General features: G+C 34.4%; 1 protein-coding gene across 1 annotated transcript in view; it reads left to right on the top strand.

Moving 5' to 3' along the window:
* The window catches only part of LOC107570100 (uncharacterized), a 44,981-nt gene that overhangs the window by 13,465 nt on the left and 4,469 nt on the right, over positions 1-27,047 (top strand). Inside the window, exons 10-23 of the mRNA XM_016256300.1 lie at positions 2,581-2,728; positions 7,633-7,727; positions 7,812-7,893; positions 9,439-9,588; positions 10,668-10,817; positions 13,326-13,543; positions 14,748-14,931; positions 16,029-16,184; positions 17,907-18,221; positions 18,378-18,485; positions 23,606-25,531; positions 26,341-26,406; positions 26,548-26,628; positions 26,803-26,889. Of these exons, the coding sequence (XP_016111786.1) occupies positions 2,581-2,728; positions 7,633-7,727; positions 7,812-7,893; positions 9,439-9,588; positions 10,668-10,817; positions 13,326-13,543; positions 14,748-14,931; positions 16,029-16,184; positions 17,907-18,221; positions 18,378-18,485; positions 23,606-25,531; positions 26,341-26,406; positions 26,548-26,628; positions 26,803-26,889 (3,766 nt within the window). The remainder of the gene's footprint in view (positions 1-2,580; positions 2,729-7,632; positions 7,728-7,811; positions 7,894-9,438; positions 9,589-10,667; positions 10,818-13,325; positions 13,544-14,747; positions 14,932-16,028; positions 16,185-17,906; positions 18,222-18,377; positions 18,486-23,605; positions 25,532-26,340; positions 26,407-26,547; positions 26,629-26,802; positions 26,890-27,047) is intronic.

Raw genomic sequence — 27,047 nt, 5'->3', positions numbered from 1 at the left:
ATAAAAGCTAATAATAATTATATGAAAAATTGAATAAATACATATTTTAATAGTTATATAGTTATGCAAATAACTGTAATTTAACAATAAATAATTATAATTGCTATAAATGTTATATATATATATATATATATATATATATATATACAGTATTATAAGTAATTATTAAATACATATATAAATATTCATATTTTATACACACCAATTACCAATTTTTCCTCCTGATTAGCATAACGTTTTAAAACACTAAACACCAAACAAAACATCTGGTATCAAATTTAGTTGGAAACTACTCTTAAACTCTCATTTGTTTGTTTGTTTGTTGCAGTTTGGCCTCCAAATCCAAGTTTGAGCTTGTTTTGTATTTTATTAAGGAGTCTGTATTGATTTCATCATCGTTTGAGGTTTAAAAGTCTGCGATTCCTGCTCTTGAGCCCAGTTAGTCATAGTGTGCTTACTGCGGAAAGACTGGCGTCTCCTCCTTATGCCTTCGGTTGAGGATGAAGTATGTTTATCCCTGTAATTACAGGAATTTATTCCTTATATTAAATGCATTGGTTTATTTGTGCAACGCAGATGTATTTATGGCAATTGTTACTAATGGTAAAATAATACACAAGCAGCTCGTTCTGTTCTGTGAACGTAGTAAAAGTTCACAGCCGAGCTGGACATTTCTGAGGGAAATTACTCTGTATGGAAATCATAATATAAAAGCAGATTCTGTTAATATGTGGATGTTTAAAGCCATTCTTGACCGTCCCGAGTGTTATACCAGTGATTGTGTATTGTATATTGTGTATGTCTTGAATTTGGAGCAGTTAAAGTTCATCTGTCAAACGCTGCTTCTGGTTTTCTTTCACAGCAGTGCATTTATGGATTATGTATGACTGAATTTATGAATGGGAAAAAGTCAGGCCGGATACTGTATGGTGTCGTTGTTCAGATCCACTCGCTCTAGTCAGTAGCACCATTAATCATTGTTAGATCAGTTGTTACTGTTACTTTTAGAAAAGGGATGAACTTGTCATGTTGTTGTAAACTCACAGGACAAAATACAGGTTTTATGTTCCCTAAGAGTCTCATTGCATGTGTCCCGAAACGTGAAAACGTAAGCCTGAGTCTGGATTTGATTATTTAGATTGCATGTTATGTGCATTACATATTTATTTATTGTTTTATCAATATGTTTAATATATAATAATGCTTTTCCTTATTCTGCATTACTTGTTAGTGGCATTAGCATCATTGCAAAACCAAACACCATTCACATTTTCTTAAATCAGTGTCAATGTAAACTAGTATGTATGTAATATAATAAATCAGAATAGAATAGAAATTAAATATATAATTTATATAGATTTATAAATAGAAATTATAATTTATATAATTATATAATCATAAAAATATATTAACAAAAAATCATGGAAGTGTATTTATGTATTATGTATTTTATATATGTTATATAATTATAAATATATAATTAAAAAAATATTCATATAACAATATATTTATTTATTTATATTATATATTTTATTAATAGTGTAAACTAGTCTGTGTATAATATAATATAATGCAATAAAATTAAAATGAGTGCATTTTTATTCATACAAATTATTTAATAATTATATATTTTATTACTAGTGTGTGAATATATTATTATGATTTATATATAATTATTACAATTAATTCAATATTTATTAATTTTTTTAAATGTTAATATACAATATTTTTATTTATAAATATAGATTTTATTATTATTATTATATTGTAATGTATAATAATGCTTTATTCCTTATTAAAAGTGTTTTCTTATCATTTCTTTACACTTTACATATTTTCGTAAGGAAATGTAAATGTGTAAAAACTAGTGTGCATATAATATAATATAATATTTTATTTATTCCCATGTGCATATTTATTTTAAGACATGATGTAGAGTGTCTTTACTTTTTACTTTTACTTTCAGTCATTTAGCAGACGCTTTTATCCAAAGCGACTTACAAATAAGAAAAAGTAATTAAAACTAAAAGCTAAAACTCTATAAATACTATATATACACACACATTTAAGAAAATAAAATAAATTAAATAAAAATGACAAATGCATACAACAACATTTCAAATCTAAACATTTAAATGAAAACAAAAAAATAAAGCTAAAAACAATTCAAAATATTAAAAGAACAAAAGGTATGAGTATAATAATGATTCTAATGTAACACTAAGCCAAACACCAAAAAAACAACTACATATGTGTATGTACAGCCACACACACATACATATACATATACATATACATGTACATATATATAAATAATATATATATATATATATGTACTTATATGCGTCTTAGTGGCTTTGTTTTGAAAACATTGCTTAATATTGGAAGTTACTAACACCAGATGTGTAATCCGCTGTCATGGGTCGCTCTCAGTCACTGTAAAACTTCTCCATAGAGTGACAGCGAATGTGAATGCAGCGTGGACATAATTAGACCCAGTGCTGAAGCTTCTGTGTTCTTGGCTTCGGCCTCCGGTGCTGCTGGCAGCTTGATTTGATGGCTGAGTGTTTGTGTTTGTAGGAACGAAAAGGCAGCTCAACTCCCCTCCACCCCCTCGTTAACCAGGGACAGCAGTGACCCTGAAACCCGGAGCAGCGTGGGAACAGACCCACACAGAATTATGGGAAAGGAGGTTAAAGAGGAGCAAAATCGTCTGAAGGGGTTTACGGTACGCACACATTTTTTCACATGTTTCCCAAAGCATTCAGTTCTGCGACTTGATGCATCAAGCGGATGTTCTGCAGATTCATTGATTTCACTAGGATGTAGAAAAATCACACAAGCGTTTATGGAAGTGACTGTATGTGATGTGAAAAAATTTATTTTGATGTATTTTGTGTTCAAACGGTTGCCAAAGGTGTCGTTGTTTTTACTGTAATCGTTTTCTTTACACAGTGTTCAAGCCACACACACAAAAAATCCCAAAAAGTGAGAATGAAATTTCTGATAACAGTGCTAATAATGGTTTCTAAGCCCCGTATAATTCTGTGCAAATTAATAAATAGTAAAATTGCACTTTTCATGCGAAAGTTATAGCCGTTGTTGCTGCTTGTTTTAAAAGCAGTGTTATTTTAGCATTAATAATACACTGTTGTAGTATTTATTACCATTTTGAATAAGGTTTTGTTTTTATATTTAAATTTTTTTTATTTCATATTTTCATATTTTACATTATACATTAAATTATTATATATTTTATCTACTTAAAATGAATAAATATTTTAAATTATTTATTTATTATGTATTTTATATTATTTATATATTTTATTATTTATATATAATAATGTTTTTCCTTATTTATTCCTTATTAGTGGTATTAGCGTCATGTTGGCAACTGAGAGGTACTTTAGCAGTATTTATTATTTTATTAGTATTTATTAATCATTTAAAGTAACTACTATTTTTATATTTTCAGTTTTTCATTTTAATCTTAGTTTGTGTTTTAGACATGTAGTCACATGCTTTTATCGTCTTTTTTTAAACTTTTATATATTAAATTATTACATTTAGCTTTAATTTATTTTATTTCAGTTAGTTGCCCAGGCACCATTTGTAATTTTTGTCTACGTTTATCTAATGTTTATTTTTTATTTTATTTCAGCGTTACTTGAATTAACGAAAAACTGTTTATTTCCTGACGCGAGTCATGTGAAAGGACCTTAAGCGTTTCTGCTGCTTAATGCTGAAAAGACGTTAGCACTTGCCATAATTACGTAACGGACGCTGTAAATGACCTCTGCTCTGACGCGTTGAGTCTGACTCCTCTTCCGGCCACACAAGTGAAATACAGTTGCTGCTCTCCATGGATGATGGTGCAGTTTGGTTAGTTAGGAGGGCGGTATGTGAGGCTCCTCTTTCTCTGCGTGTTGGTTTGGATGGGATGTAGATGACATCCTCTCTATCTAACAAAGCGCAGTTGTCTGTGAGACACAGCATTCAGGAAAGCCTTCGGCGGTGTTATTGACACTGGCAGGACAGATCTAGAGGTTTCCATGAGGTATGACACGCTTCGATTGTGCTGCGAGGGCAAAAACAGGCCGCCAGGACAAACAGCATTCCCTCAAAACTCCCAATTCTAGGCGTTTTCATATCCGCTGACATTATGGCTGAAATAACATCTTTTGGACGTACCTGCAGAAAATAGAGGAAAACACTCATTGGAATAATACAGTAGCAACATAAACCATTTGTTATATTACAGGCCATTAGCGCTGAAGAAGAGCTCCATAGTGTGTAGGATGATTATCTTGGATGTATTTCTGGATATTATTATGCAATAAGTAATAATAATAGAACAAATAAACAAATTTCATAGATAAATTAGAACAAAGTTAAAAATAAAATAAGGTGTAACATTAGTCAGGTACAAAAAATGTAATAATTAAGTGTAAAATAACACTGCAATATTTGTAAAAGTTGTGTTATGTTTGATTAACATTGACACAGACAGCAGCAGGTTTTTAATAGGCTTCTGTCCCTTTAAGACCAGATGCACGGATCTAATATAATGATACGCGTCCGATTTCTTTCCCCACTGTTTAGGTTCACTTCAAGATGCAACCGACTGTGTTTACGAGAACACTTGCCGAGGTTTTGTGTGTTTGTGTCCGTTCAAGCTCAAGGAGACGTGAAAGAGGACTCGATTCTGTTCGAGCACCAAATTGATTTCTCTTTCACCTCTTCATGCGCTTCAATGGTTTAAAACGCATGTTTAAATTGGCAGCACGTGCAAATGATCAAGTACGATCTGTTTCACCCCTATAAAGCGAGTGAATAACGTAAATCAGTTATTCAAGCAGGTGGCCTGGCTGGAATATACAATAGCCCCAGGACGTCAGGCTATATGAGCCATAAAAGCCTGATGTATCAATTATGATGATCAACAAAAAAACGAACTTTTAAAAAAAATAGGATTTTAAAAATATTTTGTCAGTAATACCTTCTTTTAAAAAAAGTTTTTTTTCTGACCATTATTTCATGACAGGCTTATACTAATCTCTCTCAAGCTAGTGTTTAGCTGGTCGAATAAAGTGCCCAAAACCCGGCGACCTGGATTAGTTTAAGATGTTTGTTTCAGCTCAAGAAGGTCTAAACCTGTGTATTTTTACACATTATGAGGCACCGCATCCATGTGTGTGTGTGTTTGTGTGTAGAACCAGACTTCTTGTTTAGTGACGTGAGGTAAACATGACGAAGAGGCCTATATTTCTGCCTAATGGCTCCCAGATGCAGCCGCCACAAGCTTCATATATGCTACGAGAGCGTTTGGCTGACATCACTCCACAACTTTACACTGGAAGAGGCAGAGAGAGCTGATGAAATACAGTGCTGGGAACGAGCAGAGGAAGCCATTCGAGAGCCGTTCGGTGACATAATTCACTGTCTCTTAGTTGTCATCATGCAGGAAAGGCGCAGGAGTTTGGATAAAAGCCTGGACTGATCTGAAGCAGGATGTGGAGAAGAGACGTCGGAGCATGTAATTGTTATTCAAAGGCTTCACACTTGCGAATAGCCCGATAACGTGCCGTTGTGCGATTAAACTCGAGGCTTGCACTCTTTGAGTGGCGTGTTTATAAATGCTATTAGGTCTTGTAAATTTGCCGCGCTCTCCTAATGGCACTTTCTCAGGCGACTGTTTCTTTCTTTCTTTCTCTCCAGCATCACGCGTTTCTCTCTCCCAAACTCTGACTCATTCATCCTGAGCTCATAATCAGAGAATGCCCAGCTTAGATTCATATGCCGCCATAAAAGCAGAAATGAGCCGATTGGGTGCCGTGCATGAAAAACGGTTTTGACCGTGTGAAAGAAAGCACTGTTGAAGTTTTGCATGATTTTGCAGTTATTATTTTCACTTTCCATGTCCTGGTCAAAACATTTTTTGAAAGCATTCATAGAATCGTTTTATGTTTGCACTAGAAATGGGATTGGCATATTTAATGGCACATGTTTAATTTGATTTAATAATCACATTATTAATTTGACCTGCTATGTATATCAAGCCATATGGGAACTTGTTTGAAGAACAGGTTGAAATTTAAATCATCATCCACTGAAAGTATTGCTTTCAGATCACATTTGCATTCAGACGCATAACACCGGTTAGTTAATCCGAACTTTTTCTGTCCTCAGAATTTACATTTGTAGGTGAACATTTGTTTTAAGTACAGTACCATTCCAAAAACAGTAATAATGTACAATATTATTATAATTTAAAATAGTTTTCTTTGTGAATATATTGTAAAATGTAATTGATTTCTGAGATCAAAGCTGTATTTTCAGAATCATTACTGCAGTCTTCAGTGTCACGTGATCTTCAGAAATCATTCTAATATGCTGATCTGCTGCTCAAGAGACATTTCTGATTATTATCAATGTTGACATCAACAGTTATGCTGCTTCATATTTTTGTGGAAACCGTAATACTTTCCAGAATTATACTTTAATATAATAATAATAATAATAATAATAATAATAATACTTTCACTTAATAAGAAATCAGACCTAAAATAAAAATATTTTATTATTTAATTTGCATTAATTAGATTTATATAAATTGCTTATATTAACTAATATGTATCATGTATTTAAAATAACAATATTATAAAATGTATATTATAATGATAAATATTATAAAATAAATATCATCAATAATAATTCATATTTAATATTAGCCATCAGCATAATGAAAATGGCTATTATTGAAATTATTCTTATTTTAATATGATTAATATTAATTAGAAATCAGACTTTTAAAATACTATGAGTTATTTAATTAAAAAATATAAATTATATTTGCATAAATTGTATTTATATAGATTGTGTGTGTGTATATATATATATATATATATATAATTTTTTTTTTACATTATAAATACCACTTTTATCAATTAAGGGCATCCTTCCTGAATAAAAGTAATAATTTCTTTAAAACAAATATTTTTAATAAATATAAATTATTTTTGCATCACATATAATAATAATAATAATAATATAGGAATACATTTTAAAATGTATTTAATAACTTAGCATCAATACAAAATCATTTTAATAATAAAAATAATAGTATTAATAATAATATGGAAGTCTAGAATAAATGTTAGAATTTATTTAATAACCGAGCATCAATACATTTAATGCTGGTTATTTCCCCTCAATACATGCGAGTTCTTGTTATGATTAGTGTATCATGTTGTTCACAGCTGTTGTAATGTTCATGAAAAAGCAGTGACCTTCTACTCGAGACATGACGGCGATTATACAGAATAATTATTTTCCCATGTTGGCTTCCTCATGTGACGCTGGAGCCTGTTGAACAGCGCTGCTTACTGTAACTTTCCAGAAAAAAGTGACTGCCTTTCTGTCTGGGATTACATCCACACTGTCCGCACCTCCAACCGCATGCTGATATTCAAACCCGGGTAACCAGCCAACCACGCAGTTCAGGGCAGTGTGTGACGCGTCAGTATCACGATGGACCACCGTGTTTTAAACCAGCACACAAGGGTCCATTGTGGGTGCTTAAACACATCAGTGTCTGCTGGATGAACACGCACCTTGTGTTTTCCTCCGCAGGCCGGGAGAGATGCCGAGCACTACGGGAAGCCCGCAGACAGCTGGGATGCCTGTGCCAGCGATGTCCCCCTCAAACTCCACACAGCCACTGAAAGGTGACATTTCCACATCGGAAAATTTTTGCACGCATGCAAATTAAAGATGCATGCTAAATAGAGGTCCTGTGTTGTGCTTTACAGCGGGAACGCGTCGAGGCCCGAGTCCAGCGGCCACACACCGCTCCACACGCAACTCCAGAAGTTCACCGTTTCTGCAGACAAGGTGCCTATTTATTACCATTACACAAGACTTACACAATCGCTTATGCTGCGAAAGCCCCACTGCGTCCAGTCAGACAGAACAGGGAAGCTCTTCCCGCTTTACTGCTGTTCAGCTGAGAGTTTGGACTCCTCCAGAATAAACTCACGAGAGGCTGATTGATGGGTCTTTGCTAACTGCATGAGGATCAGGTTGTGTGTGTGACTTCCAGGAATTGTTCTGTCTTGGAAATGCAGCCGGCGGCGTCTGAACCCAGTCTGGGCCGAGGAGCCAGCGGTTCAGAGGTCAGCCAGGTCTAAATAAGGATCTCTCGGCTCTTTCTGTTAGAAATATGTCTTCCTGTTTTTTTTTATCATGGAATGTGATGCCTCTAAAAGCTTTGGTTCTAAAAACCTAGTGAGTTGACTACCTGGAAAGCATTTCTAAAACCTAGTAAGCTACCTACCTAGGAAGCCTTTAGGTAGGTGTGCTCTTGACATAAAGGCTGTTCCAAAAGACAGGTTTCTTTAATATAAAAATATATATTAATATGAATTATTAATCAGACTTTTAAAATAATAAGAATACAAATGCACACAAAAACTGATAAATTATATAACATTACTATCATTTTATGATACTTATAAATGATAGTTATACATTATTAATGATCATTAATAATAATAAAAATCTTATTAAACTTATTCAAATTATACTTTAATATTAATTAGAAATCAGACTTAAAATAGCATTAATATTTTTAATTTGCATAAATCGTTTTTATATCAGTTGTTTATATTAACTAATACAGTGGGTACGGAAAGTAGTCTAATTGATTTAAAATAGTACATTTATATTATACTGATAAATATTCTAAAAGTGAATATCATGATCAAATTTAATAATTATTCATATTTCTCATTAACCATAATGAAAATTACTATTGCTAAAATTATTCTTAATTTAATATTATTAATATGAATTAGAAATCTGACTTTTAAAATATGAATATTATTTAATTAATAAATCTTAAATAAATTAGCATCAGTTTTATTTATATAACTTATATGTATATAAACTAATATATATATATACACACAGCTAGATAGATAATAGCAATATTATAAAAATGCATATTATGCTGATATATATTAAAATTTAATTTAATAAATTATTAAGTCATTAATCAATAAAAATTACTATTATTCAAATTATACTTCGCTTAGTATTATAATGCTTAGTTTAATATTATTATTATTATTATATACTAAAACTTAGAATAAATTTAGAATAAATATTATTAGAATTCATTCAATAACTTACTGAAATATCATTAAACATAGTTCTAGTGAAAATGTAGGTTATTTTCATATTTCATATTTGTGTTGTTTGTATTATGATTATTAGAGTGTTGTGTTGTTAGCTGAGCGACATGCTAATGTCTGAGTACTGTATAGGAATGAGTCAATGGTGCATCTCTTGAGCAGTTTATGTGGATTGGACCGCTGCCTGTGCAGGGAGTCTCTAGGTGCTTTGAGCATGTTCATGTTCTCTTTGTATTCTCCACAGACTCTCTCCTGGCTCAAAGACAGCGTTGCGATGGCCACTCAGATCTGCAGTTTGGCCGGGCCGAACGGTTTTGAAGCAGCCAAGAGGCGCCAGGCCTCACTGGAACAGGATATCCTGTCCAACAGAGCCAGGATAGAGCTGGTCAAGAAGGTGAGAGTGTTCACTGGCTTTACGCAACAACTGTGCACACATACCTCATCTAACACTAACTTTTGTCTATTGGTAATGCAGTTTCTGGAAATGTGTGAAAAAAAAAATTAAGCTTAGAAGAAGCTACTTTTTCCAACAAGTAGAAATGTAGTGCAATGATTTCTTACAGCATGCCACATTTTATTGAGAGAATAAATCCTCAAGTTTTTTTTTTTTTTTTACTTTTCTAGTTTAAATCATAATTCAATTGAATACGATGAAATTGTGTATTTTTTTATTTTTCTTTCTGCTTATCAATGAAATATTGTGTAAGTTTGATACATCATAGCAAATTAATTCGTTTGGATGGTTAATTTCAGTGAGCTGATTCAAAATAGTGAGTCATTTGATATGTTTTTGACTTAATTATTTCAAATAGTGTGTTTTGAGTTTTATTTTGTGGCCTTGTTTTGTAGTTGTGTTTTGTCTAAATGTGTGTGTTCAGGATTGATGCTGTTACCTTAATTGAAAAGTGTTTTTGTTTATATGAAATCCTGCTAAATCCTGATAAATGTTATAAAATGTATATAATTGTCAAATTTTATAATAATTATTAATGCTCATTAATAATAAAATAACTTATTTATTTTAATTAAATCATTATGCATTATTTTTAATTGAATTAGCATTAATTTTATTTATATAAATTACATAAATTTGAATAATTGTATAAATAATTATATAAATAGCATATATTTAAATAGATATAGCATATACTGTATATAAATAGCATATATTTATATTAACTAATATATACACACATGCATATATAATTTATTTAAAATAGCAATGCTATAAAATGTATACTATACTGATTAATATTATAAAAAAATGAATATCATTATCACATTTAATAAAAAATAATATTAGTCCTTAACCATAATGAAAATGACTATTATTAAAATTCTACTTAGTTTAATAGTATTAATATGCATTAGAAATGAGACCTATAAAATAATGTGAATATTATATATTTCACAAATATGTATGCATAAATGATTTCAAATGTAAAAATTGTCAGACGTCTTGTTCCCGTCCAGGAGGGTTACAGTCTGGTGAGGGCTCAGCATCCGGGCAGCATCAAGATCCAGGAGTTTCTGAGTCAGCTGGAGGTTCTGTGGGACGAGCTGAGGAGAAGACATGAGAGGAACGGTCTGGTCCTGAAGGTCTCAGAGGAGCTCAACTACAGGGTACATATATCTGGTGTTTCTCTGAATGTTTGGAATGGCATATTGCCTTGTGTTGTTGAAAGAAATTAGTGTGCAGTTTGTATACTGAGCAACATATGCCATTTATTATGCCAAGAAATGCCCACATACAACTAGAGCACACTGTGTGGAGTACTGTATCCCACAATGCAGTGCATGAAACATTGAGAGTCAATTTCCAGTGTGATGAACAGGAAATGCTATCAATCATGAGTTGACCTTTTTTTTATTGCACTGTCAAAAAAATTACTCAAAACTGGAATAAAATTGCAAAAACAGTATTACCGGTAGTTTACAAGATGGATTATACATGCAGCGTAACAAGGTTATGAAACACGACTACTGTTTGAAATATTGATCAGTGCGTTTTGCATACTGTTTCACATAAATAGTAGACACTGTACAGTGTATTTTGCAGGAAGAAATGTTTTACAAAAAAAAAAATAATAATATTTTAATGTCATTTTCATCACTATAATGCTATATACAGTGGCCTATGATGAAAATTACAGGCCTCTCTCATCTTTTTAAGTGGGAGAACTTGCACAATTGGTGGCTGACTAAATACTTTTTTTCCCCACTGTATATGTGTGTGTGTGTGTCTAGAGTACATATTTCATTTATGCTGATTACATTATAAAATAAAAACTATATATTGCAATTTTTTTGTTTTGTTGCATTTAATATTTACTTTATTACAGTTTTGAAAGTGTAATGGGGAATGCAGAAAAATAAAATAAAATGTGTCACTGCATTACAGTGATTTTTGATAGAAAATGCGCTTAATTGTCTTAAAAATAATGTCACAATGTAAAAGTTGTAAGTTGAATAAATGTATAATACAAATAACACAACAGCAGGCAAACAAAACGAAAGTAACATAAAAAATGAATTAAATATTAGGACATATTTGCATTTTTTTTTTATCTCTTTGACTCATTATTTCATTGGACTGCCAAAAGAGAAGATATTCACAAAATTTGATTTCAAATCCAGAGTAATCATATTTTTGCCAAATCCAGTAAAATATTAGGCAATACTACTTTATTTTTATGACAGTTAAGCACATTTTCTCCTAACAATCTTGCTGCTGTAATGCAAAAAAAAAAAGTAATTAAATTGAAAAATATTTATAAATAATGGTATATGGTAATGTTGTTGTTGTTCTGCCCTCAATGTATATATTTTATTTAATAAAAAAAAAACTTCAGCAATTTTTTTTTTAATTGTCATGAAAATAATCACATCACAATAATTACAAATATAAATAAATTATATTATTATATATGATTGTGTATTAGTAGTATTATTATAATTGTGATTGTTTTTTGTTTGACAATTAATAAAAATAAGAAATTATAATTGTTTTTAATGTTTTTATTATTATTATTATTATAGTGATTATCGTGCTGATTATTTTCATGACAGTTAAGTAACATAAATGAGAATTTATCATTATTATTTCTTAATAATAATAATAGTAATACTAGTCATTATTGTTATTTTTATTTATTTCCATGACAATTAAGTAATACAAATAATAATTAATTACAAGAAATAAAAAAGTATTATTTTAAATAATAATAATTATTATTATTAATTAGTAGTAGGAGTAGTAGTATTGCAAAAAAAAAAATCATGGTCCTAAAAATAGAGCTGATTTTATTCATGCAGATTTTTGTTGTGAAATATTACCTGGACATGCTTTCATGCGGCTCACCCTTTTGTGGGGTTGTTTCTTTAAAAAAAAAGAAGTAAGACAGCAACCGAGTGTTTTTGCAACACAATAACACGTCCAAAGCATTTACCGGTGAAAGCGCTCTGAGAACAGGAAGCCTCTTGTTTGCCGGGACTCGGTGGCCTCCGGTGTTGATCTAATGGAAACGTCTTTCTCCCAATTCTTGTGATGAATTTGTTTTAGCACATTGTTTCTAGAATCTGTTTCCTGTTGTGGTTGAAGCTGGACATCCACCGAGATTTTGTTCGATAATGAAGCGAGCCCACACATGCCTTTATTATCCACACAGGACTCCATTGTGTGCGAGTTTTTGGCGTTTATGATGTGTATTTGTAAGTGTCGGTTGATTCATTTGAGACTGCAGCATTGTGCGGGTGCGTTGCAATGCAATAATACCTAGATGGCGTGCAAAACGCAAACACATCTGTCTGGAAACCCCAAAGCGCAAGAAATGACCTAATGGCTCATACTAAAATAGTTTGACGCTCATGCACAAAGCATCTGACAATCTCTGTTTTGCAGGCGCAGATCTGAAACACTGAGCTGCTTGATTCTTATTAACGCTTTTAATTAGCTTAGAAAATCTATCAGCGATGCCAGCAATGCATATGTGAAGCATATGGTTAACCGATTTAAAGCACTGAGGGTGTCAAACCGTACGAGTTTGCAAAGGGTTTATGTTGCAAAAATAGTATTAGTTGGATGGTAGTATGCAATTGTGAACTTAAACCTAGATGTATTTCTTCCTCCAGGCTGAATACGGGGTCTTGAAGGAGGAGGTGGAGGCCATGGTGAGTCTGGCGAGCCGTTTGTCAGACGTGTGTCCGGAGAGGATGAACGCTGTAGGGACTGAGATTCAGACCAGCCTGAACGCCTGGGACGAGCTCAGCCAAAGTGTGGCCGAAAACAAGAAGAGACTCCTGCAGTTTGGACACCTGCGCCATTTCTTTAGGAGCTATCTGGCAATGATGTAAGTCAGTGATAAAACAATTAAATGAGACCATTTTATTTCTCATTTTGTTGTAGATTGACATCACAAGAACACGTACAGGTCATAATTCACCCCAAAACCCCCCAAAAAAGAATAATAAATAACATGCATAGTTTAAATAAAATAAAACCTTTTTGTTGTACCATATTTTCATATTTTCTCCCTAAACTTTGGTTATTGTGTTAATACACATTAATAATAAATAGAAAATAGTAAATAATCAACCAAATGTACTGCATATAATACAAATTGATAAATAATAAAAAATTATATATACATATATATATATATATATATATATCAGATATAAAATACTAATTTTTAATTACTTTGTCATTTTTATTATATATTGTAATTTATAAATATTATTATTTTTTATTATTTTCATGACAATTAAGCAAGTTTCCGAATAAATTTGTATTACTGTAATGTGCCCAGACATTTCAATCATGCAATTTTTTTAATTTAAAAAAATCCAATTAAATATTTTTTATTTAAATCAGCATAAATTAAACCCAAAACAAATACTACCATAAATAGTAAATATTTATTATATACTTCATATATTTTTCTAATTACATTCTCAACAATTATTTAATATTTGGTTCAATTTTATTTTATAATAATTTTGTATGTACATATATAAATTATAATAAAAATATTAATAGTAGATAAAATACTGTAGTATAGTAATGAGAATTTAATAGCAATTGAACATGATTTAAAAGAAAATACAAAAAAAACTCAAAATACTAAAATAATGCTAAACAAACTAATTATTGAACAAAAAAAGACAAACAATTAAATATTAGTTTTTTAGTTGTTGTTTTTTTTTTCAATAAAAATACAAAAAAAAACTAATTTAAGTGTCTGGACACATTACAGTAATGCAAATTTGGGGGAAACTTGCTTAATTGTCATGAAAATAATGGCATAAAGCAAAAAATCATAAAGGTCCTTCTTTCTTTTGATTTTGGGGTGAAATGTGAGCTGGACATGTTTTGGTGTGATTCACCAGGAATGTTCTATGAATATAATTTGCCGAGCTAATGTCTGATTTATTGATGGAAGATGTCTGTTCACATTGTGTTCTCTTCATGTGTTTGGAGAAATGTCTCGAGCTGTGTGTGTTGGCCTGAAGCGCTTGTCTTCACCTCTCTGCTGTTCATCTTCTCTCCCACAGCTCTTGGACAGAAGACACCCGCTCCTGCATTTTCTCAGAAAGCGCTCTGCGTCAAAGCCGAGAGAACCAGGAGCCTCTGGTTGAGGTTCTGGATCGGCAGATAGAGCAGAAATTTGAGGAGTTTGATCAGCTTGCTGTGGCTGGAAAAAAACTCTTTGACGACGAGCATCACCTCAACAAAATGGTAGAAAATCACAAATGTGAGCCTGGAGCACAAAAGCAGTCTTAAGTCACTGGGGTATATTTGTAGCAATAGCCAGCAATACATTGTATGGGTCAAAATTATAGATTTTTATTTTATGCCAAAAATCATTAGGATATTAAGTAAAGATCATGTGTCATGAAAATATTTTGTAAATTTCCTACTGTAAATATATTAAAACTTAATTTTTGATTAGTAATAAGAACTTCATTTGGACAACTTTAAAGGCAAAAGATTTTTTTTGCACCCTTAGATTCCAGATATTCAAATAGTTGTATCTCGGCCAAATATTGTCCTATCCTAACAAACCATACATCAATGGAAAGCTTATTTATTCAGCTTTGAGATGGTGTATAAATCTCAGTTTAAAAAAATTGACCTTTATGATTGGTTTTGTGGTCCAGGGTCACAAATATGCTTTCTTTAAAGGGATAGTTCACCCAAAAATGAAAATGTCACCATGATTTACTCTCCCTCAAGCCATCCTAGGTGTATATGACTTTCTTCTTTCAGACGAATCCAATCGGAGTTATATAAAAAAATGTCCTGGCTCTTCCATGCTTTATAATGGCAGTGAATGGGTGTTGATGTTCAATAGTCCAAAAGAAGTCCAATAAAGCACATCCATCCATCATAAAAAGTGTCCCACTTGGCTCCGGAGGGTTAATAATGGCCTCCTGAAGCGAATCCATGCATTTTTGTAAGAAAAAAAAACAGTAATCTCTAGCTAGTATTAATTATTATTATTTTTTTTTATTATTAATTTATAACTATTATTAATTAAAATTACCCATCCCTACCCGGAGCCGTGTGGAGCATTTTTTGTGATGTATGGATGCGCTTTATTGGGCTTCTATTTGACTATTGAAAAATAACACCCATTCACTGTCATTATAAAGCTTGGAAGAGCCAGGACATTTTTTTATATAACTGAAAGAATCTGAAAGAAAGTCATATACACCTAGGATGCCTTAAAATGGTAATTTTCATTTTTGGGTGAACTATCCCTTTAACATCTGCTTCAGTTGCTTCTGGGATGACAGAACGTTAAAATGGTTTGTTTATTATGTCTTGTGCAGATCAGAGAGAGGATGGAGGAGCTGAGGAGCATGCTGGGATGGATCCTGGTCCACTGGAGGGCTCAGAAGGATCAGCTGTTGAGCAGACAGAAGGCTGAAGAAGCTCAGACAGACGCTATTTACTCAGAGGCCACGGTCTGCAGCCTGCAAACACAGGTAGAACCCATTCATTTGTGATTTTCCCCTCTTTGGATAAATGAAGTTTATCAATCAATCAATCATTCATGGTGCAGATATTAAAAACTGTGATTGAAATGAATAATTCACTTCATCACTCCTGTTGTACATACATGACAATTGTAAAGAAACATGTCAAGGTTACGCTTCAAACTGAAGTAAATATAAATAAATAAATATATATATATATGTATGTAGTTGATGCAAAAATAACTTTTGTATATATATATTTGCAAAGATTGTTTGCAAATATATTATAATAATTCCAATGATTCTAAAAGAGGATTCAGTTACAGTAAAATTCTGTAATGCAATGATTCAAAAAATTCTCAAATGCTACAAACAATCTTTTCATTTTATTAATATAGTTTTAATTTTTCCATTATAGAAATGGGAATTTGAATATGGGAAATGTGATTATTTGTCTTAAATAATATCTGTATCAATCAATCAATATCTTTCAGTAAATATATACTGTAAAGCAGTGATTTTTCAATTTACATCAGCATATACCAAAGACTAAGAAATACTTCACCATTTTAAGAATAAAGATTTTTTTGCATCAGCATATATTAAATGCTGCAGATGCTACTAATAAATACTTCACTATTTAATAATATAGAATTTTTGCATTAAAATGTCACAGTGCAAACAATCTTAATGGTCCTGAAATCCTTGACCGTTTTCATGAGATCAACCTAAAATAACAAAATAATATTAAAAAATAAATACATTTCATGTTTTTTTCATGAAGAAAATAAAACCTGATCTTTAAGATTTTTATAATTCCGCTTATTCTCAGTGATGATTTGTATTGGATATTCATTTTTAAATTGCATTATTTTTTTCTTTTAAAGTAAAAAATACTGTAATGCAGTGATTTTTAAATTTAAATCAGCATGTATTAAATGAATGCTACTAAATGTAGAAACAATCAAGCTTTACTATTTTATTAATATAGAATGAAATATAGTGTATAATATCGGGTTTTTTTTGTTGTTGCTTTTTTAATAATAGGAAATTGAAGGCAGGAAATGTGCTTAATTGTCAAATAATGCAAGCAATCGTAAAATTCCTAAAATACAATATGTTTTTGTCATTATGCAAAATATAATTTTTTCTTTCTTTCTTTTGTTTGTGAAATGTGACCTGGAAATCCTTGACAGTTTTCGTAAGATCGACCCAAAGATGCAGTTTTTCATGAAGAAAATAAAACCTGATCTTTAAGATTTTTATAATTCCGCTTATTCGCAGTGATGATTTGTATTAGATATTCATTTTTATATTGCATTATTTTTTTTCTTTTAAAGTAAAAAATACTGTAATGCAGTGATTTTTAAATTTAAATCAGCATGTATTAAATGAGTGCTACTAAATGTAGAAACAATCACAGTGCAAACAAGCTTTACTATTTTATTAATATAGAATGAAATATAGAGTATAATATCATTTTTTTTTTGTTGCTTTTTTAATAATGGGAAATTGAAGGCAGGAAATGTGCTTAATTGTCAAATAATATCACAATGCAAGCAATCTTAAAAGTCCTAAAATACAATATTTGTTTTTGACATTATGCAAAATATAATTTTTCTTTCTTTCTTTTGTTTGTGAAATGTGACCTGGAAATCCTTGACAGTTTTCGTAAGATCGACCCAAAGATGCACTCTCCTCATAAAGCATGCTAAATCTGGCATTTTTCAGGTGGAAACCTCACCCGAGGCTTCTCAGAAGAGAACAGAAAGCCTCACAAGTGCTCCCCCTGGTGACACGGAGGACAGTTTGCAGCACAATTATGAATACGAGGTGATGAAGAGTGTCAGTCCTAAAGGAAGCGATGATAGCGGTCATTTAAAAAGGCCGAACTCGCCGTACCTGGTGCTGAAGGAATCCAGTCCTTCAGCTTTAGGAGGTACTGTCAATCTCATCCTCAGCTTCAGTAACTCTGGAGACACACAAATCCAGGTACAAGCGCCCGGCAGGGAAGGTGGCGTGCCGGTGCTCGAACCTGTGCACAGGGTGAGAATTATTAAAAACCACAGTCACACAAAGTCAAACCCTATTGCACTTATACGCTACTCTGTGTTCAATATCCCTCTCAGCCTCCTTACATTTAGCTTCTCTTTCCTCAAAAACACCCTTCTCTGTTTTGTTTTGTTCTACGTTCCCCTTCAGCCTGCTGAGTCTCACACTTCTGCCTGTAAAAGTTTTTGGAAGTGCTGCCAGGGGATTTTTGGTAGTTTAAAGCGAAAGCAAAAGATTTATCGACACAGTGCAGAAGAGGTAAATATAGTTGGTCAGTGGCCCTGCACGAGTAAACAGAAATATGCTAGTTGTGTGCAGTGCTGGGTAGTAACTGATTACATGTCATCTGGATTACGTAATCAGATTCCAAAAATTAAGTACTTGTTGTTTTTATTGATTACATAGTAATCACACACTAGCAATAAATTATTCATCCATTTTTTCATCGTTTATATTTTCTTTTCTAAAATAGCCTGCCGTTAAAGGTCTCCAGTTTTGTGGACATTCACACAAAGACCAGTCATTAGTCCGCTGGCTATAATTACACAAAAATCTTGTGTTTTCTCAGCATCCCAACATTGCATCAACTACTGATTGAGCAAATCATTTTTTTTATTTTTTTAGTTATTTAACCATGAATTACTATGTATTTGGAAGGCTTTTGTCTTTCAAACACAATTATTTAAAAATTATTTATTGTAATTTTACATTTTTATGATTATTAGCAGTTTCTTCTCGAACCCCAGTTTGGGAAACCTGACGTAATGTAATGGTTACGGCACTTTGTTGTTAATAGCAACATATGTAATATATTTTCTTTCTCTTTGTATTTTTATATCAATACATTACAAGATTATCCTATTTAAATCAATGTGATAAATGAGTTAGGTCAAAAGTATGGAAGCCTGTTTCCGCCACTGAATTAAAAAAAAAAAGGTAATGGCGGGTTTTTATCTCAGAATTCTGACTTTTTTTTCCTCGCAATTGCGAGTTTACATCTCGCAACTCTGACTTTTTTTCTCAGAATTGTGAGATATAAACTCGCAATTCTGAGTTCTCGCAATTCTGAGAAGAAAAGTCCAAATTGTGAGATGAAAAGTTTTTTTTTATTGACGGAAACGGGCTTCCATTCAAAAGTAATCTAAAAGTAATCAAAAAGTTGTCTGATTACATTACCTAAAATGTGTAATGTAATGGATTACGTTACTAACTACAATTTTTGCCATGTAATTTGGAATCAGTAACGGACTACAATTTGTAAGTAATCTACCCAGCTCTGCTTGTGTGTGTGTGCATGAGGACTGTAGTGTGATGGACTGACTAACATCATGATCTCAAAACATCTCATCGTATTTTTTTGATAACTGAAGCATTGCAGTAAATCTCAGAATCATAGTCTAATAATATGCTATTCTGAAAAATCGCCATTGGCCTGGTCATTTATTTGTGCCGTGGTTGGAAAGAGAAAGAGACTTTGATGGAAGAGGGGTCACTGCGGTTTAGAGGAGATTGCAGACAGGTATGGGCAGGTAATGAAAAGATGACAGAGGAAATAGCCACTTCCAATGATCTCATTTTGAGCTGCCAGTATATGGGAAGTATTAAAAACCGGGATGAGAAACACTTCCAACACAAACATAAAGCCTCATTTCAAGCATTCGGGTTGTTTACAAAACTGTCTTTGGGAACATTTTGAAAGTAATTGCAGCAAAAATGAAAAGCGTGTGTTTCTTGGAACGGTTACAGGGGTTTAAAAATATAGTAGCATATAGTAGCCTTAAATGGTTTTGCAATATCCTTGGGTCTTTTATTATGCCATTAGGGTCTGTGAAGTGTAAACGTCTGTCAGTATTAGAAGTTATTTTGGAAATTTTGTCCATTGCTGTAGGTTTGCAGCTCTCATGTAATCCAGTAGATTTTTTTGAAAACATCAGGAAGATTAGGGCTTGTGGGAAAGTGTCTAGCTGCTGTCATATTGTCTAATTTCAAACGCATTATGACATCTGTCTGCAGGATTTTTTATTTTCTTTCAGCACATATAGAGTCGCCGCTTACAAATGAGACCCTAGAGATCAGAATGTATAATCACACAAAGTCAGAAATGATCATCGAAACACGTATGCATACTTCTACAATAGCTTTGCATGAGGAACAGAGCAAACTTCTAGTCTTTTTACTAGCATTGCCCCCCTAATAGTGCGTAAGAGGCTTAGTCAACCAAAATGTTTTTAGCCGGTTAGTCACAGAAAAACTGTCCGTGATGAACAGATAGTTAACAGCTGGTCCTTGAGGTAATAACAGTAAATCCAGGAAGGAAATTCAAACATTCATCTATTATTCATCAACCTCAAATGTGGCTTATCTTTTGAAAGTGAAACATGCAAGTAGTAGCACGTTAACTTAGATAAATGTGCACTTTTAGGCACATATCCAAGTGTTTGTGTGGAGTGTGGATGCTATTAGCACACTTACTGCATTTGTCCTGATAACAGCAAAAAACATCTTAAAAATTGCTGTCATTTTTACTCATGCAGATAAGAGTAATACATCATTCGAAACTGTAAAGGGTCTACTTTTATTTGTGTACACTCACAGTATCAACAAAATGTTGTGCTTTCGTAAAAAATAAAGAAAACAATCAAGATGCGTTTTTTTTTTGCCGTCTCCATGAACTGGAGCACATCACAAAAATGAACCGAAACTCAGCGTATAGGCTACTGCCTCACAAACATGAGAAATATATCTATAGAAAAATTGAAACATCTACAAAACCGATTCAAAACAAATACTCTCCGATTATGTAATCCGTATGAAAGGTGCTTTTCTCTCTAATGGCGCATCATTGTAATGTGGAGATGGCGAGTCCGCATCGTCAACTTCATCTGTGCAGCCGACACTGACTCAAAAAACACTAGTTTATTCATAAATAATTAAAATATCTCCATGCTATTTTTTCCGACACATTCATAGTCATTATTTTTGCTGGTGCTTTGCAGAATAGGCTATATATTAAAGCCTATTATTTAACTAATTAAATTAATATAAACATGCCATTATTCGACTAATGGCTTAAATTAATTACTGAAAGTCAAATCTTTAGTTAAGGGCAACTCTACTTTTTACTCTTTAAACTCTTGCTCCGTCATGACATATGAGTCAGGAACCAGCAGAGGCCAGGGGTCTTTATTAGATTTGAAGATTTGCTGTAAATCGGTTGTTTTAACCAGAGGAAGACAATGACAAAGGGAGCAGATGATAAGAGAGGTGATAAGATGCATGCAGTGGGGTTTTTCACTCTTACGTAAGCTCTCTTTAGGCCTGATGTAAACTCATTCATGACAGCCGCACGGTGCTGAGATGTGACCTCACCCTTCGCTTCCCATGATCGCTGAGATCTGAAATCGCTCTCAGCAGGATCGGGGGGTGCTGGAGAATTTGTTGTGAACTTTCTAGAAGGCCCTTCTGACTGCCCTGTGTGATTTATGGTCTGGGGCTGCCAGAGCAACACAAGATTAGTCACAGGGTGAAAGGTCAAGCCATTACAGCTGTGTATGATGACATGCTTAAGAGCAGATGATTCTTATTAAGCCCAGAGTAAAAACAAAAAAAAATTAATGTGTGCTTGTGTAGTCTTGCTAGTGTTCTTTTGTTAGTGATGTTCTCATGTAAATCTAATGTTTTTGCACTATTAGTGGTGTTTGCTAAGGTTTGGTGTGGCTTTTTGATGTAAGCAACCACTCAGAACACTTTAGAAATCACATAGCAACACCCTAGCAACCATCTAGAACATCAATCACATAGCAACTCCTTAGCAACCACCCAGAACACCTTCGTGATCACATAGCAGCACACTAAAAACACTCAGAACACCTTAGCAGCTGCATAGTAACGCCCTGCTAACTATTTAAAACATGTTAGTAACAGCATAGCAACTCCCTAGCAACCATCTAGAACACCTTTGCAATTACATAGCAACACACTAACCATTCAGAATAGCTTGACAACTGCACAGTAATGCCCTGACAACTGTCCAGAATACCTTAGCAATAGCAAAGCAATGCCCTAGCAATCAAATAGAACATCTTAGCAGTAGCATAGCAACACACTAAAAACCAATTAAAACACAACCATATAGTATGGCCTGGCAACTACCCAGAATCCCATAGCAACACCCTGGCAACCACCCGGAATAGCTTAGAGATCTCGTAGCCCTGGCAAGTATCCAGAACACCTTAGCAAAAGCATAGCAACACCTTAGCAAACACCTAGAGCAACTTAGCAATAATATAGCAACATACTAAAACACTCTGAACACCTTACCAACTGCTTAGTGACATCCTGGCAACTAGTCAAAACACCTTGGCAACAACATAGCAACCACCTAGAACATCTTACCAACAGCATAGCAACACACAAAAACACTTAGAACACCTTAGCAACTGCATAGTAATTCCCTGGTAATGACCCAGAATACCCATAGCAACACAATAAAAACCACTTACAAAACGTTGGTAACCACATAGTATGTAGCGACAACATAGCAACGCCGTGGCAAACATCCAAAACATCCTGGCAGTGTAGTGGCACGTTTTGCATAATTTTTCTTCACAGAATGCAAGAAATGTTTATTTTTTCCCATAACAAATGTGAATTCCAGCTGCTTAATGTAAGCAGTGAAGGAAAATATGTTTCAGCATTTTAAATGTTTTTATCATTGCAGAGCAATGTCATCATTCATCAGTAACAAATGTGAAGCAACATGTTTCTTTGTTTTTGCTCAGGAATGCTTTGCTTGAGCCAGAGACTCACAGAAGTGCTATGTTCAGATACTAAAACACTTATTTTCATAAATGGTTATACAAATAATACTTTTTCAGTGTTTGAATTGTGGATTACACTGGCCATAAAAAGTATTTGGACACTTAAGCCACACTTAAATATGAATGTCATTGCATAAGATAACAAAATACCAAACTAAGCCACATTTATTATCAAGATAACACAAGCACACTTACAAGGTCCAAAATGAAGACTCTTTGTGGTTGTGAAATTGTTGATAGTTAATGTAATGAACTACACCTGTGTGTATTTGAGGAGAACTGACTTCATGCATGCATTAAAAATGACAGCAACGATTGTTTGCAGATGCCATTTCATTTGATATTTTGTTTTGCAATGCAATGACATTCATTCATTTTTATGTGCGACCTAACTGCCCAAATGCTTTTTAGGATCATTGTTCTTCAGATAATTAGCATGATGTATATTTGAAGGGTGAACTTTGTATTGAAGTGTGATACTTATGCATGCTAACCACTTTATGCATGGAAGAAAAAAAGGTGATAACACTCTAAAACAATCTTATCCTTGTGTTTTAGGTAAGTACTTACTTGCATGTTACAGAAAACAACACGGCAGTGTATGAGAGTATGACGCTTCCCCAAGACAAAGCCCAGAGGTCCTCTTCCTCCTCTCCCAGTACCTCCCTGTATGCTTTCTCCTCCCCTTGCACCTCCCCATACTCCTCGTCCTCCATTGAAGACACCCTTCTGCATACCAACAACCTCCTGCCAAAGAATAGCAACATCTCAATCTTTAGCAGCCTGAAGAGGAAGAGCAAGAAGGCGAAGAAGAAGAAAGATGACCGTAGACACACCATTCAGAAGATCATGGGAGAGGAGCTGTCGGAGGAGGCTGGGTTGCCACCTGTATGTGAACCGGTGACATACGATACACATACTTGGCCCCTGAAGGAAAGGAAGAAGCGGAAAAATGCAAGGAAGCCAAACAGAGATGGGACTCAGGTCTTGGACTACATAAAGAACCCTTTAGTGAAAGACATAGATGCAGAATGTCCTGGAGAGGTTGGATTTCCAGTTCACCATACCTTAGAGGTTGCCACCCAAGGACATGTGAAGAACCACTGCAGATTTCTGTCCTTGGGCTCTGTGTTAAGCTTTGACCTGCCCAAGGATATGAGCCTCATCCCTAGCATTCAAGATGTCATCACAATTGGCCCTCCTGAGCAAAAAAAGACAGACTCTTATCACCAGGACTCTCAGGTTGATCGTCCAACAGCTCTGAGCACCTTTAAAACAGCCCGCTCACCTCCAACACAAAAAGAAGAGCTCAAACTAATTTCCCCAGGTGAAGTAACCCTCAATATTGATTGTAAAGACTCCAAAAAGATCAGCATTGACACTGTATCATTTACTAAAGATGAATTTCCTCCTACACCTTCTCCTGTTGTTGAAGACATCTCATTTGAGGAGAATCGTCCCTCATCACTCAGTGATCTGACCAATATCCAACAGAAACACCTATCTGGGATCAGTAAAGTGCCTAAAGAAGAGGTGGTTAGTTGGGGAGCTAATGAAACTCAACTTGACTGCAAAGAGAACTACTATGTAAGCCCACCAGAAGATGCAAGCCGAGGGATAGTCAACCACAGCTCAACTATGGCAGAGATTCATGTATGTCCTAGTGTCCATACCATGGTTCACAAACTTAATGGACACGTGTACCATAGGCCAGCGAAATCCTCCAGCACTCAACAGTTAAGTCCCAGCCATGCATCTCATGTGGTGTTGAACTTCAGAGCCAATGGAAGAGAGGACTCAGTGGACTCTGGTCACTCCAGCTCTGGAAGCTTCAAGTTATGTGCTGAGGGTCCGTACATAGACTCCTCAGATTGTCCAGTGCCTCAGAGGACCTTTGGGAAGGTACCATCCCTGGACGCAGGAATCTCCAACAAGAACTTAGAGTTTTCCAAGGACAAGAGCATTACCTTATCTATCGACGTTGATGATCCAGTTCATCCTGACCATCAACAGTTTGAGCAGGAAGAGGAGGAGCTGGAGGACATCTGGAACCACACCAACCGCTACCGAGAGAGTCTTAACTCTGACATCATGTATAATGGCTACCAGGCCACCACTTCTCCAGACCGGCACAGGGAACCCTCACCCAAAGAACAAGCAGTGCTCTTCAGGAAGTTGGTCACGGCCTCCGCACCCAACCTTCTTGTGGCGGAGTTCAGACTGCCACCATCCATCCAGACTATGGTGGGTTTTGGGAATCAGCAGAACCCAAGGGAAGAGAGGAAAATTCTGGAGAAAGGGGACAGGAGGTCTTGGGCTGCATTCACACAACAGGAACAGGTTTACAAACAGGTGGCTGTTAATGAAACCGCTTCAGATATGGTGAAATTACCCAACATAGAGGACCAGCAAAAGTATATCTACCATTATAAAGAGGAGGAGGAGGAGGAAAAGGAGGAGGAGAAGGAAACAGGGTTTCTGAAGGTGAGGTCTACAAGTTGGCTGTCAAACCCAGTTAGTTGTCGTTTAGGACCGTTTAAGTCAGGGGTGTCCAACCCTGGTCCTGGAGGGCCACTGTCCTCTAGAGTTTAGCTCCAACCTCAATTAAACACACCTGAACTAGCTAATCAAGGTCTTACTAGGCATACTAGAAACTTCCAGGCAGGTGTTTGGAGGCAAGTTGAAGCTAAACTCTGCAGGACAGTGGCACTCCAGGACCGAGTTTGGACACTCCTGGTTTAAGTCCTGCTCCTGCAGGGCCAATGTCCTGTATATTTTAGCTTCAATCAAACACACCTGAACCAAGGAACTCAAGGTCTCGACGATTACTAGAAACTTCCGGGGAGGTGTGTTGGGTCAAGTTGGAGCTAAACTATGCAAGACGGTGGCTCTCCAGGACCAGGATTGGACACCCCTGATTTAAGTAGTTGACTTGCGCTGCCTTCAACACATGTCAGAATGATATTTATGAGATGAGCTCTCATGAGCGCCACCACAGTATTGTATTTAGTTAGAAAACTTGTCAGTGAAAGAATCATGGTGGATACCTTACATTTCCCATCTTTCTCTGTGGGAGCAAAAATGCTCTTCACTATTTTGCATTTGCATTAAATGGCTGAAGTAGGAACTTCCTAGGAGGATTGAGGGTTTTATTAGGAAATCTTTGCCTTCAAATTAAGTTGTGGTCAGCATATCTCATATCATTTTGCCCATTGTTGTAGTTCTGATTAGTGCACATGTAATCTGTTTTTGTCATGGTAATTAACGCATTGATACGTGTTCTCTCTCCACAGGACCAGTCCATGAGCCTCCTGTCTGTTCATATGGGATTGGATGGGTCCAATGACAATGATATCCAGGTACACAAAGTATAATTGCAGACCATACCAGAACAGAGAGTATGTGCTTTAACGTTCTTCAGAGTATTGATAAATAAAATACATTATTGTATCTCATCATATCAAGGTTGTTAATTCTAATCTTTGACCTTTCTTTTTCAGAGTGGAAAACAAGAACTGGAACTGCCGTCTATGGAAGGTACACTGGAGAGGAAACACAAACTACAACTGGGTGGAAAGAAGGTAAATATCACAATTACAGATATTTGCTTGACCCCAACCAAAACAAATGAGCATTTTGTGTCACATGCCTCATGCTTTTACCTGCAGGCTACTGTGGTAGATGTCAGATTAGGTTGTTTTAGTGCATTTTCGGTTGGTCTTTATGTAACCATTAAGATAAATGTACTATTTCAGGCACCATGCAGGGTGTGGAACTCCTATCATGCTGTGCTGTACAAACAAACAATATGTTTCTACAAGGACAGGAAAGATACACTCAAGGTAAGCTCGAAGACTTCATGTTCTGGCTTTGCAACCAAGCAGAAAACTTTGTGTTCCTTTATTGCAAGCAGACATCATTAGTTACATTGCAAGGTTGAACTGTGATTAAATTGTGATTGAATTACGTTTAATGGCAGCTGTAAAGCATCTAAGGGTAT

The sequence above is a fragment of the Sinocyclocheilus grahami genome, unplaced genomic scaffold (genome assembly GCF_001515645.1).
Source record: "Sinocyclocheilus grahami isolate Dianchi unplaced genomic scaffold, SAMN03320097.WGS_v1.1 scaffold1415.1, whole genome shotgun sequence".
Lineage (NCBI taxonomy): Eukaryota > Metazoa > Chordata > Actinopteri > Cypriniformes > Cyprinidae > Sinocyclocheilus > Sinocyclocheilus grahami.
The sequence above is the reverse complement of the archived record's forward strand: the minus strand, read 5'-3'. Positions and strand labels throughout refer to the sequence as shown.